The sequence below is a fragment of the Wyeomyia smithii genome, chromosome 3, assembly GCF_029784165.1.
Source record: "Wyeomyia smithii strain HCP4-BCI-WySm-NY-G18 chromosome 3, ASM2978416v1, whole genome shotgun sequence".
In the NCBI taxonomy this organism is placed as follows: Eukaryota; Metazoa; Arthropoda; class Insecta; order Diptera; family Culicidae; genus Wyeomyia; species Wyeomyia smithii.
In genome coordinates, this window is record NC_073696.1 from 93145500 (window position 1) to 93163770 (window position 18271).

Genomic DNA, 18271 nt, shown 5'->3' on the forward strand with positions numbered 1-18271 from the left:
CTTGTAGGCGGCGCTCAACAGCCTGAATGCTCGGTAGTTGCAGCAATCCAATTTCTCATCCTTTTTGTAGATGGGACACACTGTAACCTCTATCCATTCTTGCGGTACTACTGCTCCCAAATCTTGACAATAACCCAGTGTAGTGTCTTAGACAGTGCTTCGCCACCGTGTTCCAACAACTTGCTGGGGAGTTGGTCAGCTCCAGTTGCTTTGTTGTTCTTCAGCCGGTAGATCTCCTTTTTAACTTCCTGAAGGTCAGGGACTGAAATTCTGTCGTCATTTGTGCATACACCGAGATCTACGGCCACTTCGTCGTCGATCTCTGTTACATCATCGTTAAACTGTTCGTCGTTGCACTGCTTCCACCTTTCAATCACCTCACCCTTGTTCGTGAGAAGGTCGCCGTTCACGTCCCTGTACACGTCGGATTTTGGTACGTAACCTTTGCGGCTTCTCGTAGAACTTTTGTGGTCCATTCGTACGGTACAGTTCTTCCATCGCTGGCGCTTCTTTTTCCGAAACACCGAGTTTTTGTAAAATCAACTGAGCGAAATGGAATATGTATATTACCCTAAGTTAGCTTAATTTAGGTGGGCTTAGATTTTGTTTTAATTCAATAGCCAACATTGGATGAATTTCATCTCTTATTGATTCGCAATCGATCCGACTATAGTTTATTTTTTAAACGTCGAAAATCATAAATGTTTTACTAGCTCACGGTGTCAAAATTTTTAACTTCCCGATCCTTGATTCTTATCCAGTTGGCAACATTTTTGCGAAAAAAAATCAGAGGTACATGAAAATTCGATAATAATCGAAATTTTGACACCGTGTAGCTTTTTCACTGCTTGTAAAACTACAACTGGTTCATAACAAGATTCAGAGTTTCAAATGAGAAAATTTTAATATGAACTTTTTTAAAACAAAGAAATTCCTGTTGCTTCATGATCAGTTTTTAATCTCGCAAGTTTGTGTTCGATACAGTTCAAAATAACACTGTATTGATTCACTCTGGGTTTAGGAGTCACCATTAATTTTGATGTCTATTACTATCTAGGTAATTTGAATGAGAAGAAATGATACGAAGTAGTTTTCTTAGATTGGCACCCACTGGCAGCCGAATCAGATAGAACGAATTATCGCGTATGGAAAATATGTCAATATCGCGGGAAAAAGGCTTTTTTTCGCATCAAATCCGAACTGGATAACATTGATGACTTTACCGGTCAACACTTGAAGCCGCCGTAATTGTTTAACCAAACATTTGGCTTCCGATTCCAGCGCGGCAAATATTGTTGTATTCAATTATCGTACCGTTTTTTTTATTGAAGTCGGTAGGTGTTAGACTTATTGCGCAGGCGGATTAATATTTTTGGTACCACAGACCTATCATAAACACGTGTGTTACTTGAAGGTTGAGTACGAATAGAAGGAACCTGGGCAATTGCTATTTCCATCAGTCAGCAGGTAGTAGAATTTATCTTATCACTCAACTGTGATAGGGTCGAGCTGCCGATTATATCTGCATTCGGCTTGGACTGCGTCAGTTCGATATCGACGGTTTTGGTTGCGTTTGGTAAATATGATGCCGTCATATTTTATCGATACCTGACGGTGCTTATCGAGCAGATATGGGAGAACAATTATATTTATTCCACTGCAGAGATTCGTAGGCATTCTACTGTACTCGTTTCTGTGAGTAAGCGAAGGGCACGCAAGACATCCAGAAATGTATGAAATGTCATCAGGTTTACAATTCATACAGATGTCTCATTGTGCGTGTGAGTTTGTTTTATGAGAGGTGCCAGTGTTCATCATTTTTATTTCCGAAGCTTCGAGCCTTGGATATTGTCATAATTTGGTCCTCGAGAATGTTTTTTGTAGAATAACTTAGACAGAGAACGTCTGACTCAGCTTAACTAACTGAAAGGAAACTTTAATAGCCTTCATAATCTTAGCAAACGAGGTACCGATCACAGTACAAGATCTGTAAGCTTTGCAGGGAAAGAAACGGCTGCGAAAAAGAGCAAAATACTGAAAGTAGGATGCTGCCAAAAATTGTGCTTTCGCCTCTTATAATCCGGTCACCAGCAAACATGTTAAACGCTTAGCAAATGTCTGGAGAGGTACTGCCAGGCCAGGCCGATACTAATCAGCATTCGGGTGGATATGGCGGATAAATTAACCGCGTGATACACCGAAAGGTTACATATTTGCCTTATATTTTGTTTGTTTGTTTGATTTTCTTTTTATCATGTCACCCGAGAGACGATGATAATGAAAGAAAAGTCATCGATTTGAAGCATGTTCGATCTCGACATCGTCGTAACCGCTTTTAGTTTTTTTTTCTTCGTTGAATTCACTACTAATTAGAAGTTGTTTTGTGTTAGTCAAGTTCGGACCTTTGTTTTCGTTTTTGAATAGGATAGGAAATTAAACTTGTGAATTACTATTATTTTTTATTCAACTAAAAAAGTTCAACCTCATTTGCATATAAAATTAGTAGCCGGAAGGAAAGAAAAAAAATAAAGACTGGGTTTTATCCAATCAAATATGAATGTGTTTATAGTGCCATTGTCATTCGAAAACATCACACGATTGTGTGTCACCAAAAGTTCTAAGTCTAGACTTTTTTGAGATTTTTGAAGTTGTAAAGCCCAAATTTGTAAGTGTAAAATTTACCTTTTCTGGGCCTCTCATAACTTAACTCTCATAACTCTCCAACTTGTTAACGCATATTGGTTCTAGCAATTTGTAGTAAACCATAAGCTTCATTTCTCAAACAAAATTGTTTAAAGTCTGTATGATGCTTTTCTTTTATTAGCAACATTTTTCGGGAGATACGATAATGATAAAAGCAAACAGGGAATTCAACAAAAGTGTAACCGTTTGGGTATATCTTCAATTGCAAATGAAAACGTAGTGAATCTGATGGAATGAAAGGTGCAATCATTCTTAACTTATTGCGAAAACTAAAAAACTGCGAAAATTAAAAACTAAAAATAAATACTTGAAATAATAATTTGTTGACCTACTCGCTTTAATTTTTTTCATTTCTCTGTTGGAAATGCTAGAAATGTTTTTGTTTTGAAATGAACCGATTAATACATGGGAATTTTTCAAAACTTCTCATAGCCGAAATAAAAAGCTTCTTAAGATTAAGAATGTTTCCAAGAAGCCACAAACCTTGAGCTGAAGAGTTTTGTCATTCAATACAAATCATATGTTTTTGAAAAACATTCCTTTGTGGTAGCACAAAAAAACTAATTAACAGAAAAACACGCTATCTCAGCACTGCAAAATAAACGTTCGTCGCAACCACGAACGAAGAAGGTGTCAATTAAGCAGTCTCGTTTTTTCGGGGTGTTTTTTCTTTTGAATCACGCTCGACGCGCTGGATTCCTTATGATATCGACGGATCACGGGTTCGTGAACGTCTCAATAATTATCATAATTGTTACTTCTCCGACAGCCAATTTGGCGTCATCACCTTGTCTGCGCCGCGAAACGCAGGCGCTTCACCTTTACTGCGGCTTTAAACCAGTTTTAGCTGAAAAATTTCCGTTCTAGGGGATTCCTCTAGCGTGTTTTGTTTTGTGGCGAGGACGACGCTTCGCGTGGAAAATGTTCTATATATTATTTTGACACGATGCGAAACTAACTTAAGAGAAGTTGTCGATTAAAAACAGGTTATATTAGTTATGAACATTGCCGGGTTTTAATATCTTCGAAACCAAGAAATGCCGTCAGAAGCGCGCTAATATTGAAAGCAAACTTTGTCAAGGGAATACTTTGTTCTTAAACAAATACTAATTAACACTACAATGATAATTTGCGGTCGCTTGACCCACAGTGCCATCAATGAAACTTAACTTATGATTTGAGTGAATTTAAACACAAATCAAGCCAAGCTGATAATAACAAATTTTACACAGAAACAGCGTGAGTAGAAATGTAAGTTGGCTTACCTTTTCAGAATAGAGAATCTATCGAAAACGCGTGTACTTATAATTGAAATTGTTTTATTTTCTTCTACAAGCCTTCTCATGTTATCATTCGATTAACATAGAAAATAGCACCGAACCCATACGTAACCGGGAACCTCCATGGTATTTGATATTTTTCGCCCATGCACGGCACTCGACGAACATGTTCTGCTTTCCTGTGAATAGATTCAATTATTGAAAAACAAAATACTGCTGAAATGAAAGGGGTCATACGTTTCGATTTCGTGAATTGGATGGCAATCAGCGGACTCAGATATCCTTTGGTGTTCGTGTACGGATAGAACGATGATGGAATACCTCGGCTAGGATAGTAGCGGAATATTCCAACGGCTTCCTGGTCGGCCGGATAAACTCCATTGCAGGAAACCCAAAGCTGCTTGCGGTCCTCCACCGGAAGGCTTTTGATGTATTCGACCAGATCGTGGGGCATATTTTCCGGCAGCTCATTCACATCATCGTAGTAGACGGGTTCCCAGCCATAGATCTGGGGCCGGTAGAAAAATAGGTTAGATATCGATAGAAAATAGTATTTGATTGAAAGTTGGAAGGTTTTGATTGGGTATTTTCTATGGAAAATCAAAAGAACATGTAATTTTGAAAAGGACAGGATTCAATTGCTAGCAGCGTCGATCCGTATCCGTACACTCTCGCAATGAGAACGACCATCTCGAGATCGTATGTCGACAGTGGGACACTTTTCTAAATATTCATATTTATATTGCATAACTAAGAGCCCTTGCCACATATTGTTGATTTAACAAATTTTTAGAATAGTTTTTTAACCTTCAGGTTTTAATTAAACTATTGGAATTGGCTCAACACTTAAATGGTTTTTTTACAAGCGAAGTGATCACAACACAAGCACAAGTGTATAACAGAAAATTCATATGGAAGTGGAAGTTCGCAGTGCGAATTTAAGCCGCTGGTATCTCCTCGCCAGCTGGAAAAGCTAAGTACAGCAAATGGTGTAAACATATACTTTTAAACTGTAAACGTTGACCGTTTCCCAGTTCAAATGATAGAAAGAGCTTAGTTTGTGATTTTCAATTCTTCAAAGTTTGCAAACAGACGAGTTATATCTTCTAAGAAAGACTTATTTGATGACCAAACATTGTCTGTTCAATGTAATTACAGGTTGGAAAAATAGTTGAATATGGAAATTAGGGAAACATTAACTATGCTTATATATGCCTAGATTTTAGAGGCCTAACTATTGTCATACTAAGCTAAACTCGTTAAATTAAGCCGTTACAAATATTATTTTTATTTTATGTCACCCCCCCCCCCCCCCCTTCAAAAATCTTGAATATTGGAAGGGGAAGAAAAAAAAGCTCAAACCGTTTTGTTCATTTCATTGGTTTTCCGACAGCATAAGTGCTTAACTTAGCAACAAACAAGTCAGGTGACAGCGAGAGTGTCGTCGAAAGGCAAGCGAAATAAATAATAATAATAATAAAGTGTTATTTTCGACATTTATTTGAGTGCAAGTTACAAACGTCATAACTTGCACACAAACTTTGATCAAAGATATTTCTTTTTTTTCGTCTCGGTGTTATTTATTTTTTGCCACCCCCCTGCTAACTTTGATAACCTTGGACATAAAAAGAATTCGAAATTTACCTTACCTTACCAAACAGTCCCAAGCCGTGGTGTGGCCTTTGCTCTACGTAAGAGTCGTCTCCATTCCACTCGGTCCATGGCTGCAGTTCGCCAGCTCTGCAGTCTGCGTAGGGTACGCAGGTCGTCTTCCACCTGATCGATCCACCTTGCCCGCTGTGCACCTCTCCGTCTCGTCCCTGACGAATTGGTTTCAAGAACCATCTTTACCGGGCTGTCCTCTGACATCCTTACAACATGCCCAGCCCACCGCAACCTGCCTATCTTAGCGGTGTGGACGATAGATGGCTCCCCAAGCAGCTCATGCAGTTCGTGGTTCATTCGCCTTCTCCACACTCCGTTTTCCATCTGCAGTCCACCGAAGATGGTACGCAACACCTTCCGCTCGAAGACCGCAAGGGCGCGTTGGTCCTTCACAAGCATAGTCCATGTCTCATGCCCGTAGAGGACTATCGGTCTGATCAGCGTCTTGTAGATGGTTAACTTGGTGCGGCGACGAATTCTACTCGATTGGAGCGTCCTCCGGAGGCCACAGTATGCACGAATTCCTGCCATAATGCGCCGTTGAATTTCTCTGCTGGTATCGTTGTCGGCAGTTACCAGTGAGCCCAGATACACGAACTCAGCAACCACCTCGATTTCATCACCACCAATTTGAACTCGAGGTGGAAGGTTAGCACTGTCCTCTCGTGAACCCCTTCCTTTCATCAATAACCAAACAGTTGAACCGACTTTTGGAATATCGTGCCACTCGTGTTAATCCCCGCTCTTCTAATGACACCTTCCAGGGCAATGTTAAACAGTAGGCACGAGAGACCATCACCTTGCCTTGGACCTCTTCGGGTTTCGAAGGGGCTCGAGAGTGCCCCTGAAACTCGAACTACACACATCACTCGATCCATCGTCGCTTTGACCAATCGCGTCAGTTTGTCCGGAAATCCGTAGTCGTGCATAATTTGCCATAGCTTGTCCCGATCGATTGTGTCGTACGCCGATTTAAAATCGATGAACAAATGATGTGTGGGCACGTTATATTCGCGGCATTTCTGCATAACCTGCCGAACCGCGAATATCTGATCCGTGGTGGCGCGGGCACCCATAAATCCCGCCTGGTAGTGCCCCACGAACTGCTTCGCAAATGGTGATAGTCGACGGCAAAGTATTTGGGAGAGTACCTCGTAGGCGGCGTTCAACAGAGTGATTGCCCGGTAATTGCAGCACTCCAGTTTGTCGCCCTTTTTGTAGATGGGACACACAATACCCTCCATCCACTCCTCCGGTACTCGTTCTTCCTCCCAAACCTTGACAATGACCCAGTGCACGGCTCTAGCCAGTGTTTCTCCACCGTATTTCAATAGCTCGCTGGGAAGTTGGTCCACTCCAGCAGCTTTATTGTTTTTCAGCCGACCAATCTCCTCCTCCATCGGGGGCTGGAATTCTGATGTCTTCTGCTCGTGCACCAAGATCAATTGCCATACCGTCCTCGCGCTCTACTGCATCGCCGTTTAGATGCTCGTCGAAGTGCTGCCTCCACCTTTCGATCACCTCACACTCGTCTGTTAGGAGGTTGCCGTCCAAGCTCCTGCACATATCGGCTTGCGGCACAAAGCCTTTGCGGGAGCTGTGCGGCTTCTCGTAGAACTTCCGATTGTCGTTAGCTTGGTACATCTCTTCCATCGCTACGCGATCTCGGTCCTCTTGCTGGCGCTTCTTCCTTCGGAGGACTGAGTTTTGGCTGTTCCGTGCCTGTCGGTATCGTTCCACGTTCGCTCTCGTACGGTGTTGCAGCATTCTCGCCCGTGCTGCATTCTTCTCCTCGACTAACCGTTTGCATTCGCCGTCAAACCAGTCATTTCTATGATTCGGGGCCCTTGTACCTAGTAGCGCTACTGCAGTGTTACCTATGGCGGAGCGGATGCTTTTCCAGCCATCTTCAAGGGTAGCTGCGCCAAGCTGCTCTTCCGTAGGTAGCACTGCCTCCAGCTGCTGCGCGTATTCCTGTGCAGCGTTTTCCTTCGGGTCTTCCTTCATGTGGGCAGTGCACGTTGATGATGATGTAGTTGAAGAACCGGCCCTTCATCCTCAACTTGCACATCCTTGCGTTGATCGGCTGCCACCCTATCACGCGTTGGCGCATCTTGCCCGGTTCCCAGCTCGCTGGTGGTACCACAACTCTCATAGAAAGTAGCCGCCCGGTGCCCGCTTTTCCATACCTTCTGTCTTGTTCAACAAAGTTCCTGCAGCGCTACGACTTCGAAGTTGCGTGAATGTAGCTCGTCATATATTATCCTGTCGCATCCTGGAAAGCAGAGCGATTTGCAGTTCCATGTCCCAAGTTTCCAAACGTAGTCCTTATTTCGTTGCCTAGGTCCATGCCGATTGTTCCGATCCGTATTATCTCTTACGTTGTTTGTAACATGTTGTTTTCCGGGGCGGCTCGTTGGGCCTTCCGCAACTCCCTGTCTCGCCGGAGGACCATCGTGTCAGCTCTGTTTAGAGTCCCACGCTGCCACCAGGACGTTGACCAGCCGCTCCTAACATGGAGATCAGACGCTGTTTTGAGCCACACCATCTTGGTGAACAGACGCTCGGGTTGGCGAAGCATTTCCGCTACCACCGGAATATGGTTAACGCGCTAATGATCGCGTCGCACCTTCTCACTTAGCTATTGTCGGATGACAGCATTGCCCAGGCAACACCAACCAGTTGTATCCATGTTTCAACCGGCAGTCTAGTGTAATCATATGACTCGTGGCGGTGTGAGATAGGAACTTGTGAGGGCCGAAGCTATGTTTGACGCTCCTTCCAGGTTGTCAACTCACCATTTGATGCCTGAATTGAATTCGAAATTTGTATCAGCCTTATTGCCATTTTCCAACACAGTTTTGTAAGAAGATCTGATATTTTTTTATGAATATAATGCAAAATAAACTTATCTTACTATTAGTACCTTCAATTTGGAAAATAAATTATTTCATTCAGTGAACAATTAATCTCAGCAAATGATTAAAACCACTACGAGAGAAGTGGCGGGTACGACGCGCGGACAACAGTGTAAAAGCTGGTTCGACGCCAAATGTCGAAGAGAGAAGGCATAAGAAGAATCAGGCCAGGAGGCTCACAGCGGCTGCGCGTCGAAACAGTGAGAATATAAGTGAAGGCCAAAAAAGAGTTGACTATCGGAAAAAGCGCAAGAACGATGTGCACCTAAAAGCTTGCCAGCGCAGAGACAAGTTATGTGAGAAAAGACCTGGTAGAATTTATTCAACAATGTCAGAAGAAGGGAAGGCTCGTTCTGCCCTTTGCCGGCCATGTGTAATGACAAGGACGCTGAATGGAACGAAAAGGAGAGACAGGAACAGCCGGTGGTTCAAAAGTTTAGAGAAGGACGGTATCCTGGCAGAACTTTTAGAAGCAGGAGGCGAGCAGCTGCACAATGCGATTTTAAGAATCTGGGGGATGAACAAATGCCAAACGACTGGGCTGAAGGCTTCATTTACCCTATTCACAAGAAGGGCCATATACTCGACTGCAGAAATCATGTTGCTAAATTTAGCATACAAAGTGCTTGAGATTAAGACTATACTGACGGAACCTTTTACAGGTGAATACCAAGCTTGTTTTCAAGAGAGACGCTCCACGACAAAATCTTCACCCTGCGAAAGATCCTAAATAAGTTTAGGAGATACAACCTGCAGACTCATCAAATGTTTGTGGATTTGGTACCAGCGACCGAATAAGTCAAGTGAAATGAGCTGTAGCAAATAATACCATAATATGATTTTCCGACGAAACTGATTAGGCTGATTCAAATGATGCTAGAAGTGCTAGAGGTTTTGGTTTTATGGTGGAGCTGAAAGCGACAAGATGCAGCTGGAAATAAGATTTTCTGCGGAATGCTGAGCCAACTGAAGTTCCGTAGCCTGCAGACTTGCACAAAACTGGCTCTGTATAGAACGCTAATCCTCCCGGTTGTCTAGTCTTTGTTTTCTATACTGGAGTAAATGATGTAAAATTGAAAATGAAACTGGGAAATGTGACGTCAGATTTCAAACGATTATAGCAAGCGAACGACTCAATGCATCTAAGTCATTTATATGTCGGTGGTTAGATAAAATATGTGACAATTGTTTGATATAATGTTTAACATTGTTGCTTTACCGCTTAATGGTGAAAAGTTCCAAGGTCGAGCCTTCCCATACACTTTCCTCGCTATTACCTTGCTTCCCGAGCACGGATAACAATTACATGGGCGAAACAAATTCCAAGCCTACATATTTTGACTCAACAAAGTGTTTTGTTTCGTTTCTCATTCTCGAGACTGCGTCGCCCCGCCTACATTGCGAAAATCTACGCTCAACTCGAAACAAAACACTGGAGGTAGAAAGTTAAACTTCATTCTTGTTTGTTACACGGTAACAAGTGGAGTATAGCTGTTAGAGGTACGCGACATCAGGAAACGAGAGCTGATTACGAGTCAACTTCCAGACACTTCGGAACACCTTACCTTTATTCTGCATACGGCTGCAAGAGTTACCATCGTATGCTGAAGGATATTTTGCTGGTACAGTTACCGAGGGGCAGAGCGGAGAACAAATTTATTATGTGCGGCCAAGAAAAATATTCGATGCTACCGGTGGTTAGATCATCAGCGTTCTGTAACATGATTTTTTAGTTGAAAATTATGAAATCGGTTCTCAGAACTATAGATAGTTGAAGATGAGAGTTATAAGAATTTTCGATACAAAACTTTTTGATACAAAAAGACTGCATTGGAAAATTCAACTTCATTCTTGTTCTTAACACGATAGTAAGTAGAGCCCTTATAACTGTTGGAGACACACGGTGTATAACAGGCGTAGTGAAATACGTGAAACAAGAGTTTGAATTAATATACATATTTGTCCTACGTCACCATTTCATGCAACCCTTAGGGTGGTATATCTTGTAATGTTTTATTTATTTATTTTTTATTTTATTTATTATAGACCCTTTAACAATTGTCATTCGGGTCTTGACGGGGTTTTTGAGCGTAAGGTGCTCCGTTTAATATGAAGCAGCAGTTGGAAGATGGATTGTGACGCAAACGCATGGATCATCTGAAGGTTCCAGTGGGCTGGACATGTAGCCAGAATGCTGAACTTGAGAGCCACCAAAACTATTGTTCATTAGAGAACCAGAAAGAGGCTGTAGGCTCCGGGGTTGGCCTCGCACACGATAGTTGTGCGCTTTCGATCGAGACAGCTGCGAGCTGCTGGTTCTCGAGGTGACTGGAGGTCGGTTGAGATCGACATACCTGGGCATTGGACCATTACTATTGCCATACAAGTAGGTAAATAATCTCAGCATTGAAGTTAGGTACTTCATTCACATCTTTGTCAAATTTTTTCATATTAGTAATTTTAATTCCTCCCCATCAACATCTATATAACAAAGTGTACACATATCTTTATACTACGAGTTTGACCAAATTTTTGTGGATAAATGGGGTGAGTATCGTTTTTCGATGTGTATCGTAAGACTTTTTCCTTTGGTAAACTATACGCTGTATAGGGCAGGGAACCCATTTTAAGCAGCTCATGGATCCTTCTGTGGATTGAATCGAAATATGTAAAGTGAGATACAAACATAAGTATTAGGGTGGGGAATCGTTATATGGAAAACACGAAACTTGATAGCAGAAAGCTAGAACCATGTTTTATTGTTATAGTTAGGGCCCCAAACAATCCTAAATTAATCGGAAGTCGATTGGTTCTGTCGCCGCTTGGTGCATTGCGGTTCAAATTTCTATGGAGATTTGTATGGAGAAACCAACTTTTATGCATGTTCCATTCTGAAGAGCTCAAAATGGCTCAAACCATAGGTTTCATAACTTCAAATGGTAGGTTTTTTTATGACTAACAACTTGGCCGAAGACACTAAAGAGCTAGGGTGTCCCAAAAAAATACTAGAGCTGTTCAAAGTTGATTATGTCGAAATTTATGTTGTAAATCATGTTTTCTGCCAACACTGCCAGTGTACCGGCGTCAGTTAGATTTCCATTAGAAGTAACCTCTGAAACACGTTGTAGATTCTACCTACGCCTAGAATATTGACCTATATTTGTTTGCTTGATCCAGCTAAGTGTATAAACTCGTTACGACATGTTACTTCTGATGGGAAACCTACTGACGCCGGTACATTGGTAATGTTGGCAGAAAACAAGATTTTGTGCATTTAAATCGACATACTCAATTTTGAACAGCTATAGCTCTTCTTAAGGACATTCAAACTCTTCAGTGTTTTCTGCAATGTTGTTAGGCATCTAAAATTCTATACTTTAACATAATGTAGTGCATTTTTAGAGCATTTTTGAGCTCTCTAGAAAGGTAAATGCAATAAAGTAGGTTTTCCCATATAAATTTTCATACAAATTTGAAACGAAGGCGCCAAGCGGAGACAAAACCAATCGACTTCAGGTAAGTTTTGGGTTGTTTGGGGCCCCAAAAGGAACCAAAAAACTTGGTTCTGAAAAATCGATCACTTTGCCCTACCCTAATAAGTATATAAATTTGTTAACTACCTTTTTTTCTATCAGCACTTGTTTTCAGATTATAAAACTGATCTAGCAAATATCAACATCAATCAAATAATGTTTCCAATCGAGGGACACTATTTCAGTCACCCGAACCTATTTTAAGCAGTTTGCATCAGTTTTTCAGGGGACTTTTTTCAGGATCCAAGTGGCACCTGGATGGCCACAATTTTGGTTGATTTTTTTCAATTTTTAGTTTTTCAGAGATTGTTTAGTGCTGAACGGTATTTGATGTATTCGTAAGACAGCTAGTTAATCAGAGTTTTTATTCTTTGTTACATAAAAAGCAATTAGATTAATCTTTCATTAAGTAACAACACATACTGTCGTATATTTTGCACATGTTGTGTTTTCTTCCATCTCCCATTTATTCGGTATACGTGTGTTAGTTTGCTCGTCGTACGCATACGGAGTAGAGAATGGTTGAAGGGGTTGTTTATAAGACACGACCGCAGAGTTAACGTAGAATACGACAGCCTGTCTCATTTCAATGTACTTTTTGCAATATGTTTGGGACTACACTCATGACGTTTACCTCTATAGCCGGCACCGCTAAAGACAATGAACAACAGCGTAAGCTATGTGCAGCTATGCGGTTTCATTTGCTGTCGTATCCAAAACAAGAATGAAATTGAATTGTTTTGAGGCTGTATTTTGAATCAAGTTGAGCTAAGATATCTTAATTTTGTTTATTTTAATTAAATTCTGTTCACACAACATTTATTTGACACGGCGATATCTTAATTTAGGCAGTAGTGGCTACGAAGAGGTTGGAGACGAGAGTAAAAAGTGCATTCCCGGTAAACTAGGTTTAATACGAATAATTTTTCGCATTTTGCAGTAGCGTAGATAATTTTACAACTGATTGCTGCGAATAGTAGGGCTTTAGCGAAAAATTATGTGATTCAGGCTCACTGGCTCAAAAATTCTTCAAATAAATGTTAAAATACACTCGGTAAACTTTGAGGCTTACCTGTAGTCAAAAAAGGTTAATTTTGTTTGTCAATGCCATTTATGTAATTTAATTCGCTATACTGCTAGTCACACACGTTATATAGCAAACCACGTAAGCTCTAGATATGCATACAAACGCTATATAGCTAGCCAAACACGCTATAGATATCTAGCCACACATGCTATATAGCAAGCCACTCACGCTATAGACATGCACACGCTATATAGCTAACCAAACACGCTATAGACATGCTACAGCTAGCAACAAACGCTATATAGCAAGCCACATAGGCCGAGAACCTACTGGCGCGGCTCGCCGGTTCGCCTTGCCGTGGGTTAACGTACAGCTCTTCACCATCTATGAATTGCTTTAGAGAAAAACATAAACACGTTTTGTAGCCTTAGTTTACCCGTGCTGTGTGTATAATAGAGGTTAAAATTATTTTGTAGCGTTTTACACGAAAACAGATTAATAGGTTCGAAAATAAAGAATTGGTGACATTGGCCTCAGGTAGCAAAAGTTCTGAAAACGTATCTAGAAAACATTGAAATGGCAATCTGCTTCCCACTCGCCATTTTTACCGACATTGCTCTGCCTGGCTTCTGTTTGTTTCAGTTAGAAAGGAAAACCATTAAACATTTCTTCAACAATGACAAGGTTGAATTTCCTATTGTATAAAAGTTCCCACAATTGCTCCATAATTTCTAAAGCAACTTTTGTTCAAAAAAATTGATAGATTTCATTCAAATCGAAATTATAAAAATAACGGACTCCTCGATAGTGAGATTATTATCAAAAATTAACCCTACTACTACTATTAACCCTAAGTATTCAAATTGATCCAACTAATTTTAGGCCACCTCATTCTTCTTAACATAACATTGGTGGGTTTGAGGAAAGGAATTCTTGGCCTATGAGGAAAATAATTAATTGCGTTTTGGATGCATTAGAAGCAATGTTCCATTTCTGCAAGTATGAAGAAAATATATCTAGACTTTTTTGCAGCCGATTGCATGTGTCATTAGGCCTTTTTTTTACAGAAATGCTTGTATCGCCACAAAATAAAGATTTTTTACTTCCTGGGCGTAAATCAGAAGATCAGAAGTGAACATCACATAAGATTTTCCGTGTTGGGTATTTTCGTCACTGCGACCAATTTTTCGATATTCTGTGACATTTTGAGAGCCCAAGATACTTCCTTGAGGTACACCATCTCTTACAGGTAATCTAGTAGATTTACCATTTAGATAGTTAACCTAAAGAGTGCGGTTAGTCGAGTAGCTTTGTATCATTTTTGTGATGTAAAGAGGAAAACTGAAATTGGCCATTTTAGAGCAACTCTAGTGGAATAACCTTCACATTTACTAGCTCGAATGATATTAGTTTCTTTAAGTAACTGACCCTTCCAGCCGATCTTGAGGTACGATGCTGGCCTAGCAAATGTGTGAGTCCCGGCTCTGGAAAGACTGTTATTGCCAGTAGGATCGTAGCGCTAGCCCCGCAATTGTCCTGTACACTAAATAGCTGCTAAGTCTGAATCGGGACAAAGCACCAGGCTTTACTTTGCTTTTAAGTAACTGATGAGTAGTTGAATGTCTATGGCGCAAACCAAACTATTTCTTTGTAAAAACCACATTTTCATTTATATGTGATGCTGCAGATGGATTCTTTTCTAATGTTAAAATTGGAGTGACTTTGGCCAGTGTCCAATTTATGGGAAAATATGCTAACTCAAAGCATTTGTTGAAAATTTACATTAGAAATTTGAGGAGTTCTCGGGAAGACATCTGATGAGATTATAAAAAATCCCATTCTACAAAATGAAGGCATCATGCTTCTATGCTTTTGAAGTTCTTGATTAAAATTCGTACTTCATTCAAGTTTGTTTACAACGCCTCTTCAGAAAGAAATTTTTGAGTAGTGATCTGATCACACTTTAGTGATACTTCATTTCCAATTGGACTCACTACATTCGAATTGATATTATTAACACAATTTACAAACTGCTGAGCAAGTTTTAACGTGTTTTGCTCATCTTTGAGGACTGAAGTGGGATATGAAGGTTTTTTTAAGAACCTTCGAAAGCTACCGTGAAGGTTTTGAATATGGTTTCAGTTGTTCTACTTCACTCGTAAAATTTCAATTTCGCAAGAGAGTGAATCTTTGTTTGATTTTCTTTTATAAATCTTTAAAAATGATTTTCAACAAATTTTTCAAGTTTTCAACAAATGCTGATTACAAGTTAAATAACAACAATTTAATATTATAAGCTCTACAAATGCTGATTAGAAGTTTGATAAGCGTTTTTCAACTCTTATTTGGAATCAATAAAATTGATTGCTTTCAGAAAGTTTATCGAACTTGTTGGCAGTCTTAGGAAGAGTGAATGAGAGTTCTCAAACATTTGTTCGGCCGAAACTTGGATAAATTCAATTTGAAAATAAATAATGAAATAAACTGCAAACTATGTAGTTCTTCACAATCAATAACTTCAGAGCTCATAAAATATGTATTGATCAGTATCAACAACAACTTTTTTTTGATAACGACGACGTGCCACAATAAGACAAGACAAGACATTCATGGTTACAAAACTGTAAGACGCTTTTTTCATGCTTATCACATTAGAGAATGCAAAGGAAATATCCCATTATGAACTAAAACTTATATTTATAAAGCAGTTTGATAATGTATCGATGATCGAGAATAGATTATACGATAATCGATAATAAGACAATCGTGTAGTTAAGAATTTGCAGATTGCAACGATAAGAAAAAATGTGTTCGTGTACGATTGATTTCCCAAAACCACGTTTCTTTGATAATCCACTTATTAGACATTACTGGTTAAACAGCTTTCGAAATAGGTGTGAACTCCACGCGCCCCGATTGGTCAAGGACGTTTCATAATGGTTAGAGTCATTCCAATGTTTGCGAGCTCCCATAATACGATCTAGTCATTCTAACATAACTCAAATCCTGTAATGCGATCTCTTGCAGCAACGAATATCTGATTAACAAAGCTAAGCTTGATTGACCTGAAAAGGTCTTTGCTACTGGTTTTTAATTATATTGATAAAAGTAGCATTGTGAAAAAAAAATTAGGTTATATGTAAATTCCAGACAGGTACCCAATTTTTAATATGTTTAAAACCGCGTCCCAGCAAATTTAATTGTGAACAGTTTGCAGTGGCACGCTATGAAGCTAAGATTTTCGAACTCTCGATTTTTCGCCTTAACTCGTTCGTTTTTGCCCGAATGTATACTCTGCACAGTTGTTAGCGTTGGCGTTACAAAATATAAAGTGTCAAAAAACAAGCGCAGTTATTTATAGCTTACCCGGTTCAGCTTCAAAAACACGCACGGCTGCGTACTGTTGTAACCGTATTTATTATCCGGATTGCAAGGACCAAATTGTTTGGTATCAACTGAGCAGACAGATTCCGGTGGGGGCTGCATTCCGTGCTCACATTTCACGTGGTTTTTTCCCTCCCCAGGCAGAATTGATGTGTTGTAGTAAGCTAAAATTGTACAGGAGAAGAGGTAGTGTTATCGAAGCGATTGAATTTTTCCCACAACAGGCAATACACTCACGCTGCAAAAACTCGTTCAGTTGGGTCACCCAGTAATCACTTTCGGCATTATATCCTCCCGGTTTGAAGTGTATAATGGCGGGCTTTTTCGGATTCTGCGGCAAAGGCCGAACGCCGAGGCCGGGGTTTACACCGATTAGCGAGTCCGCCTGCTGGTAGTACGGGTATTGGTCATTCACCGTTCGAAAAAGGCCTTCCATGCAGCCCCAGAACACGGCGAAAAGAATGATAAAGTACACTCCATAGAAGAGGAACAAGTAAACTGTCGGAAAATAGAATCGAGAAAAGGTAGAATTTTAAATACTAGCATATTTATGGTTATCATATTGTAAGAGCCTGCGAGATAATCTCAGCGATAGATTTGTACTATTGATTTTAAAATTCTATTTATTAAAAAATAGTAACATTTTAGATTCATATTCTCTTCAGTTAATAAATAATTTCACTAAATACGGTGGGATTATTTCAAGAACCGTTTCATGTCTAGTGTAAACTGTTTTTGTGTATAAATAATGCGGTTTTTATACCCCAACTGAATACCCCAAACTATTATAATTCCTGATAAAAAAACAGCAACCCCATCAACTTTAGCCATTTTAAGTTCAAATGTCCCAGAACTGCTACCCTAGAGAAAACTTACACCAGCTTTGTTTCGTACGGCCGAAGAATTTTCTTTCCTCTTCGTCCCAGATAATCTGCCTCCACGTTTTCGGCTCCGGTTTCTGGGGAAACACGAACACATACTCTTTGTCAACCTTTTTCTCCCCGTGCTTCACCATGGCTCTACTCCGGTTTTTATTTTATTGCAATCAGAAAAATGAACTTGAAAATCGTATTAAAAATCACGATCACGAAACTGCCGAAGCATACCGTGCCCTGGGAAATAATACACACTACAGAACCGAAAGTAAGCTACCCCCGCTCACCCGGAGTGACTAACGAAAACTGTGCCTTCTGCGGGACAGTTGCTATAGAGTTAGTTTTTGGTGAAAAATTCGATAATTATCACATCACATCTTAGATATTACCGAGGTGAAGATGACAGCAAATCCGATATAATCAGGAAATACTGCATCATTGTTCGGTAATAACTGGTGCACGCTGCCACATCCAAAGTTCCGTGATGATATTCGATGTGGTAGCATGGTCATGGTGTGACCCTCCCGGCGAAAAATGTTAATTTACATGTGAATTTCACGCAGGGACAGCAATTAAAGAACAAGTTACTAGAACCTTTTCGAACCTAATTGGGCTGCTCTCAGTTGCGATGCCTGTTCAGATTAAAATAGAAATATCTACCTCCTACCGAGCAGCTTGGTCAGGTATGGCAAACTTAATGAGTAAAGTAAATGTTGATTTTTACTATTTAGTAGGAAAGAAAACACAACTGTGAACATTACGATTTGAAACAAAGGAAAACTGATTATTGAAAGATGTCAGTTTTCTTCAAAAATTAATGGTAATAATTGTTTTTTTTTCCTGTTGATAACACTGGTCAACGCAGGTTTTGTCCAAGAACTGGAAA

General features: G+C 40.1%; 1 protein-coding gene across 1 annotated transcript; it reads right to left on the reverse strand.

Moving 5' to 3' along the window:
* Positions 1-4028: 4028 nt before the first annotated feature.
* Positions 4029-17646, reverse strand: LOC129731016 (sodium/potassium-transporting ATPase subunit beta-1-like). The gene is made up of 5 exons (XM_055690717.1): positions 17387-17646; positions 16748-17008; positions 16493-16674; positions 4221-4491; positions 4029-4162 (listed from the first exon to the last, which is right to left on the reverse strand). The coding sequence occupies exons 1-5, from the start codon at positions 17523-17525 to the stop codon at positions 4053-4055; spliced, it is 963 nt and encodes a 320-aa protein (XP_055546692.1). The 5' UTR covers positions 17526-17646; the 3' UTR covers positions 4029-4052.
* Between the last annotated feature and the right edge of the window lie 625 nt (positions 17647-18271).

Excerpts from the sequence above, each read along its gene's own strand:
- LOC129731016 (XM_055690717.1), bottom strand. The coding sequence starts at position 17,525 with ATGGTGAAGCACGGGGAGAAAAAGGTTGACAAAGAGTATGTGTTCGTG. Across the intron at positions 16,675-16,747 it reads ACTGAACGAGTTTTTGCAGC|CTTACTACAACACATCAATT; the intron begins GTGAGTGTATTG and ends GTACAATTTTAG. Across the intron at positions 4,163-4,220 it reads CCAATTCACGAAATCGAAAC|GAAAGCAGAACATGTTCGTC; the intron begins GTATGACCCCTT and ends ATCTATTCACAG.